The sequence below is a fragment of the Mastigoproctus giganteus genome, chromosome 11 (assembly GCF_048544385.1).
Source record: "Mastigoproctus giganteus isolate SK-2022 chromosome 11, ASM4854438v1, whole genome shotgun sequence".
In the NCBI taxonomy this organism is placed as follows: Eukaryota; Metazoa; Arthropoda; class Arachnida; order Uropygi; family Thelyphonidae; genus Mastigoproctus; species Mastigoproctus giganteus.
Genome location: NC_143585.1, coordinates 173,683,652 through 173,700,957, shown reverse-complemented (window position 1 = coordinate 173,700,957; position 17,306 = coordinate 173,683,652). Strand labels below are relative to the sequence as shown.

The 17,306-nt window shown below is 38.2% G+C and overlaps 1 protein-coding gene across 2 annotated transcripts in view; it reads left to right on the top strand.

The window, feature by feature from the left end:
- LOC150078580 (voltage-dependent calcium channel subunit alpha-2/delta-3-like) overlaps positions 1 to 17,306 on the top strand; it is a 1,140,037-nt gene that overhangs the window by 970,081 nt on the left and 152,650 nt on the right. For both annotated transcript variants that reach the window (XM_090384275.1, XM_090384274.1), the window contains one exon: positions 12,930 to 13,000. In XM_090384275.1, coding sequence (XP_090240401.1) covers positions 12,930 to 13,000 — 71 coding nt within the window. The remainder of the gene's footprint in view (positions 1 to 12,929; positions 13,001 to 17,306) is intronic.

Sequence of the window (17,306 nt, the reverse complement as noted above, 5' to 3'; positions counted from 1 at the left end):
ATCCATAGCAGCAATTTGCCTCCAATTTGTTCAGCAGTCTTCCATGTGCAACAGTATTAAAAGACTTTCTAAGATCCAAATATAATATATCAAAGTTATTCCCTACATCCAGTTGGTTGGTCACACATTGTTGTGACCAACCCACAAATTCCAGTCAATATCTGGGAAATTAAAATCCCCCATTATAAGACTCTCTGATTTACTGGCCCACTCTATTTACCTGTACAGTTTCTTATTATACTCATCAGAGTCATTAGACCTAAAACACACTCCTACTCTCAATTTTGATCTCCCAATGCTTATGTCACACTGCACTGTCCACCAACATCAATTGGATGCACTACCTTAGATTTTGTGTTTCTTAACTAACAGCATAACCTCTCCTCCCTTCCTGTCTATCCTTTCTGTACACATTGTACTCCCCAAATTCCAGTTCTGCATTCCTTATATCTGTGTGACACCACATCTCTGATATCCCAACAATGTCTGCCTTTGATGTTTTGAGCAACACCTCAAATTCATCAAATTTATTTAACAAACTCCTAGCATTGGTATATATGCAAGTATACATGCACCTGTTCCTATTCTTAGCTACCCTAACACAACTCATGTTTACTTGTACCTGAATGTCTCCCAGCAGTCTCTGAAATACCCTGCATCTTGTTTTCTAGGCTGCTGCTCATTCCAAAAGAAGCAGTGCAAGAATCACTTTCACCTCTGCCAGTGGCTACTGTTAATTTATTAGTCCTTGTATCCCCCCCAAGTTAGCATTTTCCAACCCACCTAACACTGCCTCAATAGCTTCAGCAAATATTCTTGCACGCTTTCTGTTTAAGTGTATCCCATCCCTGTAGAAGCAGTCTATATATATATATATATATATAAAGGAAATTAAGCTGAATGTGGAAATTACAAAGGAATTTCACACTTTAGTGTATGTACCAGGAATATATGCAGGAATTAGAGAAGAGGGTTAGAAGTATCATTAAATGTAACAGACATTGGGGAAGAATAGTCAGGTTTTATGCTAAGCAAGAAATATGAGTATTCACACTAAGAAAAATTTCAAATATATTTAAAATTTTTTTTGCATTTTAAAAAATATGGCATCAAAAATAATTTTTTAAGAGGGAATAAAAAGTTCATAAGAAATAGAAAATCACCATTGAAGTTTAAAGGAAGCATTGGGAAATAGTTTAACATTAAACATGTAAGGCAGGGCTATATAATATCATCATCTCTTTTTTAATTTTAATGAACCATTTAATAAAGAAATAAGTTGCAGTGGTTATACTCTACCCATTTATAATAACGGAGGCAGCAAAGGAGGTAAGCAAATCCATAATTATGAGAGGATCTTTAGATTCAGAGGAGGTCCCTCTGGACTGGAGATCTGCAAATGTACCCAGAATTCACAAAGGAGGACAAAGAGTGACATGACTAACTACTGACCTGTTAGCTTAACCTCTCTTCTAGGGTAAAAAAAAAATGGAGTCACTGGTTAAAGGCCCAAGTGCCAAGCTTTTCTAGTGATCTGGCAATTTTTCTGCGATTATTCATAGTGATATAGTGATACATATTTCTAGAGTTTAAAGCAAATTCTCTATTGCATATATATATATATATATATAGTTGCTGAAAAGTATCAGCACAAAGGATCCTAAGAAAGGAAAGTGTCACCTTTCCTTTATTTATATCCTAACCCTACTAACCACTAATCAACTTCTGCTTGGTCATTAGGTGGCACTGCTCCAGTTTTCCCATGACGGGGCTGGAAATCTGGGAAGAAAAGTTCTCACTCTCAGGGCTAAAAGGAGCAAACATGCAAGAATCATCCAAATATCACACGGATCCCAAAGATCAAACTTCTTTGAGTCTGAAAAATGAGGATAATGAGACGAATGTAACCAAAAGAAAAAAAAAAAAAGGACATGACATTGCTTCGTGCACCTACTTTTATAGTCCTTCATTCATCAAAGAACAGCCATTAGGAAAATTGCTGCCATTTGTCATCCAGAAATGTCTAGAAAGTGCCTGGAACATCTAAAAATGTCAAGTGACTGAAATCTAGCAACATTCTAGTCGATTCAGCTAATGCAAAACATACAGAAAGACTGCTTCAAATGGTAACTTTTGGTAGGATCTCAGTAATGGTCTCGCCCCCTAATTGCCTAAACACATCGGAAGGAGGAATTTCTGTTTAAGAAGAAGAAATTAAAAATGAGCTGGAAGATCAAGGTGTCATAGGTGTGAGTAGGATTAAAGTAACTGGAGATGGGGCACTTACCCCAACCAGAAATCTCATACTGACCTTTAACACTCCAAAACCACCTACATCGGTGAAGGCTGGATATCTAAATTGTTAAAATTGGGCCATACATTCTGAATCGTCTCCACTACTTTAAATGCCAAAAGTATGGTCATTCACAAATAGCATGCTAGGAGTTGCGATCTCTTCCAACTGTGGATCTCAGGAATGCACCAATCAGAACTGTCCAGCTGAGAAACCAAAATGTCCAAACTGTAAGGGGGGACCATTCTGCTTATTCCAAAAACTGCAAATATTGGAAAAGAGAAACACAGATTAAAAGATATAAAGTAGAACATTCTGTGACATATCAAGAAGCCATGAGAACTATACTCCTGAACATAAACAAGAAGCCATGAGAACTATACTCCAATATCATAAGCAAACTTCATAAGAAATCAGTGTACAATAGAGACCCAAAAAGATTGCACAATTCCTCCAAAGAAGTCCATTTCAGACAGGACATGAGCACTATTTATAACATCTCAGCCAAAACATAAAGAGAAACTCACAAAACACCTCATTATCCCCCCTTCCCAATGCAAAACACTCAGAAATGAAAGCCCCTCAAGAAAAACATAATGCCATAAGCCAGAAGTCAACCGAACAAATGGAGACAGAAGTGACCAATCAAGCAGACAAATCAGTACTGGAAATTTTTGCAGATGAAGATATGGATACTGGTAAACCATATTTTGCAAAAGAAAGACCTAAGTTCAAAAAGTTTAAAGCACTGTGTAGGAAACAGTCTGAAACTTTCTCCAAAACCAAATAATGAAAACCATAATCCAATGGAATTGCAGAGGATTCTGCACTAATATACATGATCTGATTGAACAGCATGATTGCTGTGCCTGTGCCTTCAAGAAACATATCTCAGACCTCATGATTCTATCACTGTAAAGAACTATATCACATTAATCAGTCCAAACTAGAGTTTGAACAGGCTAAGAGTAGAAAACTTGCTTCTTGCTCTAATGGTAGCCGAGCATTCTGGTCTCTTGCCAAAGCTATTGGCCGCAACTTTTGCACATCTCTGCTCCCACCTCTGTCCAAACCAGATGGTTCTGTTGTCACTTCAGCCAAGGATAAAGCTGACCTGCTAGCATCCCATTTTTCTTCCACATCATGCATTAATGATCTTGGGAAAACACCTCCCACCATTCCCAAGGCTCTCCATTCAATGTCGCCTGTGGTCTTCCGTCAAAAGGATTTTGACAAATCTTGATGCTAAGAAAGCTCCAGGTCCCAATGGTATTTCTCCACTTGTTCTCAAAACTTGTGCTCCTGAACTTACTCCTATTTTATGCCACCTTTTTTCACTTTCTTCTTCCAAAGTTGTTTTTCCTTTTGCTTGGAAATTTGCTCATATCCAGCCAGTTTCTAAAAAGGATGACAAATCCCTCCCATCCAATTATCGTCCCATTGCAATTACTTCTACTCTTTCTAAAGTAATGGAGAAATCAATTAACCGCCAACTCTTAAACTACCTATAAACCTTCCGTCTGATCAACGATCGCCAGCATGGATTCTACCAGTGTCGATCCACTGGTGATATTCCGGCTTATATTACCCATTTATGGACTAATTCAATGGAAACGTTTGGTGAAACACAAGTAGTTGCTCTTGACATCTCAAAGGCTTTCGATCGTGTTTGGCATGAAGGTCTTCTAAACAAGCTTCCGTCTTATGGTTTGCCAACTGTTTTTAGTAATTGGTTATCCAGTTTTCTCTCTGATCGCTCACTGAGGGTGATGGTAGATGGCTCTCTGTCTTCTAACTTCTCCACTAATGCTGGTGTCCTCCAAGGTTCAGTTCTTTCCCCCACTCTTTTCCTCTTGTTTATTAATGACCTTCTTTCATTGACTGGAAATCCTATCCATAGTTTTGCCGATGACAGCACATTGCATTCCACTTTCCATTTTGAGAAACCTTGTCCTGCTCAATCAGCTTCAACTTCTTGAAAATCTGCTACCAATTCCTTAAATGCCGATCTTCAGGTAATTCTCCAGTGGGGCAAAGACAATTTTGTTAATTTCAACCCTTCTAAAACTCAGTCTTGTCTTATATCTCGCAAAAAGGATTCTTCTGCTCCTATGCTTATCTTTAGTGACACTCCGATTTGTAAGCAAAATGATATATCTCTTTTGGGGATTGTTTGTTTGTTTGTTATTTGGTTTTTAGGAGCATTAGCAACTAAGGCCATATTGCTCCGGGGATATGCGGTGGTCATTCCCTCACCTTTCCGCATCCTCCGTATTTGGTGGTCACAGGCTCGAACCCCGGTCTAATCAAGAAGAGTGTGCTATGCACTGCTGCTCCTGCCTACCTGGCTATGGAGGCGCCTCTTTTGGGGATTATCCTGACTTCTAATCTCTCTTGGCACAAGCACATTACAAATATTGCTTCCTCTGCATCTAAAAAACTTGGTTTTCTTTTTCGCTCTCGGCGTTACTTTTCTTCCAAACAGCTGCTCACTCTGTATAAATCGCAAATCCATCCTGCCATGGAATATTGTTCCCACATCTGGGGTGGTGCCCCCGAAACCTCTCTCAGGCTTCTTGATTTCATTCAGAAGAGGGCAGTTAGGTTAATTATTGATCCATCTCTAACAGAGTCTCTCCACTCGCTGTCTCATAGATATACTGTTTCTGCTGCATGCCTCTTCTGCAGATACTTCCATGGGCACTGTTCTTCTGAATTGGCTTCTATAATTCCCGCTCTCTCTTTCAAAACAGTCTGAACACGTGCCGCCACCAGCCAACATCCATTTACCGTCCAACTTCAAACTCACAGAACCAACTTTTCATCTTCCTCGTTTATTCATTCAACTGCCATTTTCTGGAACAACCTTCCTTCATACGTATTTCCTGAAAATTACAGTCTACAGAAGTTCAAGTCCAATGTCAACAAATATCTGCTTTTGTCTTCTCAACCTCCAACCCAAGCACGGTACTAAGTATCATAGGTTCTAATACCTCTCGTGTTTAGGGTTACATAAAAAAAAAAAAAAACCTACCATAAAGACAGAGTAATAGACAGCATGACCCATGGTGGTGTGGCAATTCTGGTAAATTGTCATATTTCTTCCTAGATTCTTCTAACCCTTGAAGTGGTTGCAGTACGCATAACCACTAGATCCCTTATAACAGAAATAACAATTTATGTTCCACCAAACCAAGCTTTACTACAACAGGATTCAGAAGATATAGTATTGCAGTTACCTTCCACCATCTGTATACTGGGACACTTTAATGACTATAGTAATAATGAATATAGCTCTTTGTGGGTAACACAACCATAGACCAGAAAGGAAGAAAAATTGAAAAAGTGAATGGAAGAAAATGATTTAAGCTTGTTGAATGATGGCACACATACACGCCTTCCATCAGGAAATTCCACAGTTATTGACCTGTCTGTATGTTCACCTACACTATTTACAATATTGGATTAGTCTATACACAGTGATCCTCTCAGTGATCACTATCTAATAATTATCTCCATGGTATTAGGAATTGCATGTGAGTTACGTAGAAGTCTCAGATGGAAAATAAATAAAGGAAATTGGGAAACATAAATCTTTAGCAAAACTGAATGTGATACTATCAAGCAAAAACCATTAGATGCAGCAGTACAATATGTAACAAATAAACTAATCCAAGCTACTGAACAGACTATTCCAAAAACATTGTAACACTTCCCAACACATCCAAAATCATGATGGAATGAAGAATGGTTACAAGCTAAAAAAGAGAGAGAGAGAGAGAAATAAATCCTGGAATAATTTTCAAAGAAATCTCACTACAGAGAACCTCATAGGATTTAAAAAGGCATGAGCAAGAGCCAGCTATGTTAGAAGAGCCAGTAGGAAAGCATCCTTGATAAAATTTGCATCTACATTAACAAGTTCTACACCATCTCAAACTGTCTGAAATAAAATTAGCAAAATGAATGGCAGATACCAGAATAATCCACCCCCGATCCTAAACTGGAATGTATGTACAAGTCACTGCACAACCTTCAGAAATAGCTAATGCACTGGGAAAAACATCAGAAACCACCTCATATACTTCCAATTTTCATATATACAAGGCAAAAAGAGAAAAGCACAAACTAAATTTTTCCACAAGAAATCATGAACAATACGTTCCTTTAACATTCCACGAATTGAAAAGTGCTCAATTACAGACAAAGAATAGTGCTTTGGACCAGACCAAATTCACTATATGATGCTAAAGCAACTTGATGACCAATCACAAATGGCATTACTTCAATTGTATAACAAAATCTTCCTAGAAAACCAATTTCCAAATAGTTGGCATCATGCAATAATTCTAGCTTTACAAAACTGTAAAAGGATCGCTCTAACCCAAGCAACTACTGTCCAATTGCTTTAACAAGTTGCCCATGAAAAATTATGTAAAAAATCATCAATGCTCATTTAATATGGTATTTGAACAGTAATAATCTTCTCGACCTGACACAGCATGGATTCAGGAAAAAATGCTCAACTAGCCCTATTTATAAAATTAGCACTACTCTTTTCACTATTAAAATAAATACCATAGTGGAGCATATTCCAAGAACCGTTGATGCAGCTTTATACATTAAGGATTTCAGTATTTCCTATCACTCTCAGAACACGTGAAATATAGAACAGCAGCTACAAGGAACAATAAGCAAAATAAGCAAATGAGGGTCAAACAAATAGCTTCTGGATTTCCACATAAAACGCTGCATTTGTACACTTCTGTAGAAAACAAAACCTACACCCTGACCCTGAACTGAAGCTTGATGGACATATAATCCCAGTGGTACAAAATATTAGCATTAGTAGAGGCATATGATGCAAGAAAGCAAGCTTATGCAGCATCAGCCAAAAAAAAACCACTCCCATTTCACCCCTCCATTCGTTCGAAATACCTGTCCACTGAGCCTTAAATTTATTTAGGCTATCAACTTCCACAACAAGGGATGAAAGTCTGTTCCACCAACCAACTACACGCTGGCTAAAGGCAAATTTCCTACATCTGTCTTTCCTCAATTTGAATTTATGCCCTCTCAGGTGATTATTCTGAGCAAGAGGAAGAATCCCATCGGCATTGAGCATGAGCAAACCATTCAAGGCTTTATACACCTCTATCAGATCACCTCGTCTGTGCCCAGTCTCCAGACACTGTAATTTGGAAAACATAAGGCTTTCTTCGTAAGAGCAACCCTTTGTTCCATTCATTAATCTTGTTGCCCTTCTCTGTACGCATTCCAGCAGCTCCACATCCTTCTTGAAATGAGGCCTCCAGACCTGTATACAGTACTCAAGGTGTGGCCTGACCATTGCCTTATACAAGGGAATAATCACCTCCTTATCCCTGCTAGAAAAATTCCTGTATAGCATTGACAAGACACCATGAGCTACTCTTGCAGCCCATCTGCACTGCTCAGAGAACTTCATATCTGCCTGCACAATTACCCCCGGGTCCTTTTCATTCTCTACCACTGTCAGTGTAGTACCACATAGTTGATACTTGCTCTGGGGTTACTGTTTCCCATATGTAGTACTTTACATTTGTCAATGTTAAACTTCATTTTCCACCTCTCAGCCCATCTGCTAAACCTTTCCAGATCCTGTTGCAGCAGCAGCAGCATAGCATCAGTAGTGTCCTTAACAACCCTGCCTATCTTTGTATCATCTGCAAACATGGACATTAAGCTTGATATACCATCATCAATATCATTTATAAATACAGAAAACAACAATGGACCCAACACTGAACCCTGAGGAACTCCACTAATAATATTAATTCACGATGAGCAGTGTCCATTGATTACCACTCTCTATCTTCTCCCCCTCAACCATCCCTTTATCCACAGCTGCAATTTGCCTCCAATGCCACACTGCTCCAATTTGTGCAGCAGTCTTCCATGTGCAGCAGTATCAAAAGCCTTTCTAAGATCCAAATACAGGCATACCTCGAATAACGAATAGGCAGCGTTCCACGAAATTACTTCGTTAAGCGAAACTTCGTTTTCAGAGGTAAAAATACTATGGCCAGAATAGGGATACGTTCCTACGTAAAGAAAATGAAAAGCTTTTTTTTCGAACAAAGAAAAGTTTTATTAAATAAACAGTCAACTTACATACAAAGTGAAATCACATTTTAAAATATGAGTCTAAAGTTGATTGCTTATGCTTTTTTTCTCTTTCATTTAACAATTGCTTGTACGGAGTTATTGCATTTAACACTGATAGCTTAACAATAAAACTTCTTCCTAAATCAGGATCATTTTCACCAAAAAAATTTAAAACGTTTTCAATGTCATTTAAGCACCTTTTTAAATCTTTGGTTGTTAACACTTTTTCGGCAGGAACTTCTTTAACTTCATTATCTTTGTCTTCGTTGCTAACAAGGTTTTCTAAATCTTCCACTGAAAAACCATCATCTTCTGAATTCAATAAATTTCTAACATCCTCTTCATCGACATTTTCGAAACCTATTGATTGAGCCATCTGGATAACTTCATTTATAATTTCTTGGATGTTATTTTCTTCTTCTAGTACAACTTCTGGCCATATTTTGGGCCAAACTCCATTTAAGCATTTCTTAGTGACTTCTTTCCAAGAACTATCAATGTTTTCAATTGCGTTTTTAATGGTGTAGTTTTTCCAAAAAGTTTTAACTGTCATTTCCTCTTTATCCTCTAGTTCAGTTAAATTGCTTAATGTTCGACGCAGATAATAAGCTTTAAATGATGCAATTACTCTCTGATCCAATGGTTGAATCAGGGAAGTTGTGTTTGCTGGAAGAAACACAACTTTGACAGGAATGCATGTGTCCAACGTGTTAAGATCAGTAGGAAGTCCCAGAGCATTGTCTAACAACAAAAGAGCTTTTTCTTCAAAGTTGTTTTTTTGACAATACCGTTTTACTTCAGGACAAAAGTGGTTAACAAACCAATCAGTAAATAACTCCTTGGTAACCCACGCTTTTCTGTTTGCTTTCCATATTACAGGTAAATTCATTTTTATGTTACCTTTTAACGCCCTCGGATTTTCTGAATGGTAAACTAATAACAATTTTAATTTATAATCGCCAGAGGCATTTGATCCAAAGAGTAACGTTAAACGGTCTTTTGTTGCTTTGAACCCAGCAGCTGATTTTTCTTCAATAGAAATGAAGCTTTTTGTTGGTAGCCGTTTCAAGAACAAACCGCTTTCGTCAAAACTGAACACCAAATTTGGTGGAAAATTTTCATTCAATTATTTCCTTTAGTTTTTCTAGAAACTTATTTGCAGCTTCTCCTGTTAATTTTACACTATGAATCCTGGCCCGTTTTTTAAATTTCTCGAACCAACCACGAGAAGCCCCAAAGGTTTCCGTAATTTCTTCAGTTTGTTTAGATTTCAGGTGATTAAACTGGAATATTTTTTCATGTTAAATAGGGCTTGAAATTGCGGACTTCGTTATATCGAAGCTTCGTTATCAGAGGTAACGTTAACCGAGGTATGCCTGTATATAATATCAAAGTTATTTCCTGCATCCAGTTCTTTTGTGACTGCATCATAGTATCCAATCAAATTGGTCAGGCAAGACTTTCCCTTAACAAAACCATGTTCGAGCTATAATTGAATTCTTGTCTAGATGATCCTGAAGTGCTTCTTTAACCAGTGCCTGGAAAAAAAAAACTCACAGGTCTATAATTACTTGCGTCAGCCTTTGTTCCTCCTTTGTGAATTGGTCTCACATTTGCACATCTCCAGTCTATGGGTACCTTCCCAGAGTCCAAAGAAGCTCTCATAATTATGGCTAAGGGTTTGCTTACTTCCTTTGCTGCCTCCTTCAATATAACTGGATAGATCCCATCAACCCCAGGTGCTTTTTTTATGTTTATCTTCAACAGTTTCTCCTCCACTTTCCTCTCAGTTATTACAAAATCATCTAGCTCACTGCCAGAGTTTACTTCACCTCTGGCATTCCCCTTCCTGAATAACTCCTCATGAGTGAATGTAGATGCAAATTACTCGTTTAGTTTGTTAGCCACCTGAGCAGGATCCTCAACTGTTGAACCATCAATATCCAGTGGACCAATCTTTTTCATTTCTTTCCTTCTAGAGTTTACATAGGTAAAGAACTCTTTTCTGTTGTTCTTTGCATCCTTTGCCAAGGATTTCTCATAATCTGCCTTTACCTGCCTAATCTTTGGTTAGGGTGTGGCCTTTGATGTGGCCTTTGGTTAGGCCACATCTTGAGTACTGTATACAGGTCTGGAGGCCTCATTTCAAGAAGGATGTAGAGCTGCTGGAACGGGTACAGAGAAGGGCAACAAGATTAGTAAATGGAACAAAGGGTTGCTCTTACGAAGAAAGGCTTAAGTTTTGCAAATTACAGTGTCTGGAGACTAGGCACCAGCGAGGTGATCTGATAGAGGTGTATAAAGCCTTTAATGGTTTAAGCATGCTCAATGCTGATGGGATTCTTCCTCTAGCTCAGAAAAATCACCTGAGAGGGCATAAATTCAAATTGAGGAAAGACAGATGTAGGATAGACGTGCGGAAATTTGCCTTTAGCCAGCGGGTGGTTGGTTGGTGGAACAGACTTCCATCCCTTGTCGTGGAAGTTGATAGCCTAAATAAGTTTAAGGCTGAGCTGGACAGGTATTTATTTTGAATGAACAGAGGGGTGAAGTGGAAGTGGGTTTTTTTTGGCTGATGCTGCATAAGCTTGCTTATGCAGCATCAGCCAAATAAGGCCGCATAAGCTTGCTTTCTTGCATCAAATGCCTCTACTGATGCTAATGCTAATTTATATTTTAATATTTTAATAATATTACTAATAATATTTAATGCTGGGCCTATTGTTGTTTCCAATATTTATTTATGGTATTGATGAAGGAATATCAAGCTTATTGTCTAAATATGTAGATGATACAAAAGTTGGCAAGGTGGTTATGAGGGAATCAGGTATCAGGGAATCTTACTGCAACAAGATAAAAAAAAAAAAAAAAAAAAAATTAAGCATAGGCCGAGAAGTGGCAGTTGAAGTTTAACCTTGACAAATGCAAGGTACCACATATGAGTAACAGTAATCCCAGACTAACATACCAACTTAAAGTTATTTAGAAAAGGACCTGGGGTAATTGTGCAGTTAAACATAACATTCTCTGAGCAGTGCAGATGGGCTGTTAGAAAAGCTCACAAGGGTTTGTCAGTTATATACAGGAATTTTGCCACTTAAGATAAGTTGTTGTTTTGGTTTTTAGGAGCATTAGCAACTAAGGCCATATTGCTCCGGGATATGCGGTGGTCATTCCCTGACCTTTCCGCATCCTCCATATTTGGTGGTGACGGGCTCGAACCCCGGTCTAATCAAGAAGCGTGTGCTATGCACTGCTGCTCCTTCTCACCTGGCTACGGAGGCGCCACTTAAGATAAGGATGTGATTATCCCAATGTATAAGACAATGGTTAGGCCACAGCTTGAGTACTGTATACAGGTCTGTAAGCCTCATTTTAGTATGGATGTGGATCTGTTGGAACAGGTGCAGAGAGTGGAACAAGGTTAGACAGGAAGAACACAAGGGTACTCTTACCAAGAATGAGTTCAGTTCTGCACATTTCAGCATCTGGAAACTAGGCACCTGCAGGAAATATGATTGAGGTGTTTATGGTTTCATATATATTGAGCAAGCTAAATTGCTGATGGCATCTTTCCTCTTGTTCATGCACCACACGGGGGGGGGGGAGACATAAATTTAAATTGAGGAAAGATCATTGCAAGAAGGATGTGCAGATATTTTCTTTCAGAAAGTGTGTATTTGATTCTTTAAAAAACTTCCATCTGGTTGTGTAGAAACGGATAGTTTGAATACATTAAGGGAAAAATTAGGGAAACCTTAGGGGAGTTGCACTAGTTATGTGGGAAGCGTGTTTTTTTTTGTTGATGATGCTGTATAAGCATGCTTTCTTGCAACATTTGCAAATATTAATAACTGGAATAGTAGAGCATGGGAGAAAGTAGTTAATGCAAGCTTACAGTCCAGAAGGACTAATTTTTACTGTTGTAGTGACCTATATATCCAGTGGGTATGACAGATTTGAATGATAATATATATATATATATATATTTTTTTTTTTTTTTTGCATAATTATTGCTTTCCTACTTTCATACTGCAATACTAGCATAAGAAGTGTAATTATAATATGCAGAAATATAATGTGTGCTCTGATATCGCAAAACGTTCAACAGAAGCAACATAATAACCAATCGTGTGATGTGGCCCCAGAACGCTCGGTGAAATTTTAACAGTTCATAACTGGCAAAGTTATGATAAATGTGTCTAAGCATTAATTGAGAGGAAGTCCTGCAATGGCACTCAATGATGCTCAGAAATAAGCATCATTCTCTTTTGACTGGAACACCAAAGATACGCCTCAATTATTATAAATAACATAATATGATATTTTCAACAAAAGATTAATTAGAAGTATTTAAGTGATGATATTTTGTTTAAAGTGATGAGTGCCTTAATAAACAGTATCAGAATTTTTAAAATTATGTCATATCACTGTGTTGCTGTCTGTGTGATTTAACTTACACGTGCATTTCTCTCTCTCTCTTTCCTAGACTGGAAAATTTTTTGGAGAAATTGATTACACCTTGTTTGATTCTATGATTGAGATTGGTATTTACAAAAGGTAAATTTAAAATATTTTTCATGAATTCTATGGTTGATTAATTAAATGATAAGGAATAAAAGCTTTTTTTAGTTATTATGATTCAGAGAAGTAAAAGATATAACTTAGACATTAACTTAGAAATTATCGGTGTTAGTAAAACAATTATAAACTTCCATCAATAATCAAATCATGAATGCCTTGCCACAGCCAGCAGGGCCAGAAAGGAATATTTGGATAGGTTGACAATTAGGTTGAAGTAAAGTATAAATGACATGCAATTAAATAATTCCTTCCTGTTTGAAATTAGCCTTTCACATTAAATCCCAAAACTAATCATTTAATATTAAATTTTCTCAATTCTTTGCTATTGCACAAAGCTGATTTAAAGTTGCTAGTCGAAGTTTGTAAAAATCTTTAAATGGATCAGCTTCTTCACGAATCAACATTCCAAAGTTTTGAATATCACTGACGACGGGTGCAATGGTTTCTATGTCTATGGTATATTTCATGACAGATCTCCATAGCTTTGTGAATATCTAAATCAGATTCATAATTTTTACGCCGTTGTAAAATAACTTGTTCATGTTCATCATACAAAGCCAGAAATTTCATTTCAATTTCCTCTTCTTCATTTTTAAAAGGTAAATGAAGAGTAACCATCTCTCTTTTATATTCAATCAAGTCAACAGGAGAGATTGCTTCTACAGGGATGGGATACACTTAAATAGAAAGGGCGCAAGAATATTTGCTGATGCTATCGAGGCAGTGTTAGGTGGGTCGGAAAACTGCTAGCTTGGGGGGAGATAAAGACTAATAGATTAACAGTAGCCACTGGCAGAGGTGAAAGAGATTCTTGCACTGCTTCTATTGGAATGAGCCGCAGCCTGGAAAATAAGATCCAGGATATTTCAGAGACTGCTGGAAGTCATTGCGGTACAAGTAACCACATGGGATGTGTAAGGGTAGCTAAGAATAGAAACAGGTGCATGTATACTTGCATGTACACCAATGCTAGGAGTTTAGTAAATAAATTTGATGAATTTGAGGTATTGCCCAAAACATCAAAGGCAGATATTGTTGGGATATTAGAGACGTGGTGTCACACAGATATAAGGAATGCAGAACTGGAATTTGAGGAGTATAACATCTACAGAAAGGATAGACAGGATAGGAAGGGAGGAGGGGTTATGCTATTAGTTAAGAAACACATAAAATCCAAGGAAGTGAAGCCAGTCGACATCGATGGACAGGGCAATGTCGAGTCAGTTTGGTGTGACATAAGCATAGGTAAATCAAAATTGAGAGTAGGAGTGTGCTATAGACCTAATGACTCTGATGAGTATAATAAGATACTGTACAGGGAAATAGAATGGGCCAGTAAATCAGAGAGTCTTATAATGGGGGATTTTAATTTCCCAGATATTGACTGGAATTTGTGCGTTGGTCACTCACACACTAGCAAGGCTTTTGTGGATTTATTGGATGATTGTTTTCTACACCAGCATGTTCGGGAGGCAACTAGAGGGAGTAATACTCTTGATTTGATTATCAGTAGTGATTCTTCATGCATTAAGAATCTGCAGATAAAGGAACCACTAGGTGGCAGTGATCACAGTGTGCTGAAGTGGGATTTACTCAAAGAGGTAACTACCATCAGAGGTAAAGGGAAGAGTTTTTGCTTTCGTAAAGGCAACTATGATGGTCTGAGACAGTATTTAAATTCTGTACAGTGGGACCAACTGATGATGTTACCAACAGCAAATTCAAAATGGGAAGCATTCAAGGAACTAATCTTGGAAGCTACCAGGCTTTACATATCAACCAAGAAATATTGTTCAAGGTTCAGGCCTAAATGGTTGTCAGATGAACTAATGAGACATATGGCAGAGAAGAAAAATGCATGAGATACATACAAATTAATGGGTGACATGGAAGCCTATGATAGATATAAGTTGGTCTGTAACCAAGTCACAAAGGAGATTAGGCAGGCAAAGGCAGATTATGAGAAATCCTTGGCAAAGGATGCAAAGAAAAACAGAAAAGAGTTCTTTACCTATTTAAACTCAAGAAGGAAAGGGATGAATCAGATTGGTCCACTGGATGTTGATGGTTCAACGGTTGTCCTGCTCAGGTGGCTAACAATCTAAACAAGTATTTTGCATCTACATTCACACATGAGGAGTTATTCAGGAAGGGGAATGTTGTAGGTGAAGTAAACATTGGCAGTGAGCTAGATGATATTCTAATAACTGAGAGGAAAGTGGAGGAGAAATTGTTGAGGATAAACATAAAAAAGGCACCCGGGGTGGATGGGATCTATCCGGTTATATTAAAGGAGGCAGCAAAGGAAGTAAGCAAATCCCTAGCCATAATTATGAGAGCTTCTTTGGACTCAGGGGAGGTACCCATAGACTGGAGAAGTGCAAATGTAACCCCAATTCACAAAGGAGGATCAAAGGCTGACACAAGTAATTATAGACCTGTTAGTTTAACTTCGGTTCCAGGAAAATTAATGGAGGCACTGGTTAAAGAAGCACTGCAGGATCATCTAGATAAGAATTCAGTTATAGCTCAGACACAGCATGGTTTTGTTAAGGGCAGGACTTGCCTGACCAATTTGATTGGATACTATGATGTAGTCACAAAAGAACTGGATGCAGGGAATAACTTTGATATTATATATTTGGATCTTAGAAAGGCTTTTGATACTGTTGCACATGAAAGACTGCTGCACAAATTGGAGCAGTGTAGCATTGGAGGCAAATTGCTGCTATGGATAAGGGGATGGTTGAGTGGCAGAAGACAGAGAGTGGTAATCAATGGACACTGCTCAACGTGGACTAATGTTATTAGTGGAGTTCCTCAGGGTTCAGTGTTGGGTCCGTTGTTGTTTTCGGTGTTTATGAATGATATTGATGATGGTATATCAAGCTTAATGTCCAAGTTTGCAGATGATACAAAGGTTGGCAGGGTTGTTAAGGACACTACTGACGCTATGCTGCTGCAACAGGATCTGGAAAGGTTGAACAGATGGGCTGAGAGGTGGCAAATGAAGTTTAACATTGACAAATGTAAAGTACTACATATGGGAAACAGTAACCCCAGAGCAACATATCAACTCCGTGGTACTACACTGACAGTGGTGCAGAATGAAAAGGACCTGGGGGTAATTGTGCAGACAGATATGAAGTTCTCTGAGCAGTGCAGACAAGCTGGAAGAGTAGCTCATGATGTCTTGTCAATGATATACAAGAATTTTTCTAGCAGGGATAAGGAGGTGATTATTCCCTTGTATAAGGCAATGGTTAGGCCACATCGTGAGTACTGTATACAGGTCTGGAGGCCTCATTTCAAGAAGGATGTAGAGCTGCTGGAACGGGTACAGAGAAGAGCAGCAAGATTAGTGAATGGAACAAAGGGTTGCTCTTACGAAGAAAGGCTTAAGTTTTACAAATTACAGAGTCTGCAGACTAGGCAACCATTCAAAGCGTTTACACCTCTGATAGAGGTGTATAACGCTTTGAATGGTTTGAGCATGCTCATTGCCAATGGGATTCTTCATCTTGCTCAAAATAATCACCTCAGAGGGCATAAATTCAAATTGAGGAAGGACGGATGTCGGATAAATGTGCGGAAATTTGCCTTTGGCCAGCGGGTGGTTGGTTGGTAGAACCGACTTCCGTCACTTGTTGTTGAAGATGATAGCCTAAACAAATTTAAGGCTCAACTGGACAGGTATTTCGAACGAACGGAGGGGTGGAATGGGAGTGGTGTGTTTTTTTTTTTTTTTTTGGCTGATGCTGAGTAAGCTTGCTTTCTTGCATCATATGCCTCTACTAATGCTAAAAGTGTTTTTCCTTCTGCTTGGAAATTTGCTCATATCCAGCCAGTTCCTAAAAAGGGTGATAAATCCCTCCTATCCAATTACTTCTATTCTTTCTAAAGTAATGGAGAAATCAATTAACCGCCAACTCTTAAACTACCTATAAACCTTCCATCTGATCAACGATCGCCAGTATGGATTCTGTCAGTGTCGATCCACTGGTGATATTCTTTTTTTTTTTTTTTTTTTTTATGTAAACCCCAAACACGAGAGGTGTTAGAACCTATAGTACTTAGTACCGTGCTTGGGTTGGAGGTTGAGAAGAAGAAAGAAGATATTTGTTGACATTGGACTTCAACTTCTGTATGAAGGAAGGTTGTTCCGGAAAAGAGCAGTTGAATGAATAAATGAGGAAGACGAAAAGTTGGGTCTGTGAGTTTGAAGTTGGGCAGTAAATGTATGTTGGCTGGTGGCAGCACATGTTCGGACTGTTTTGAAAGA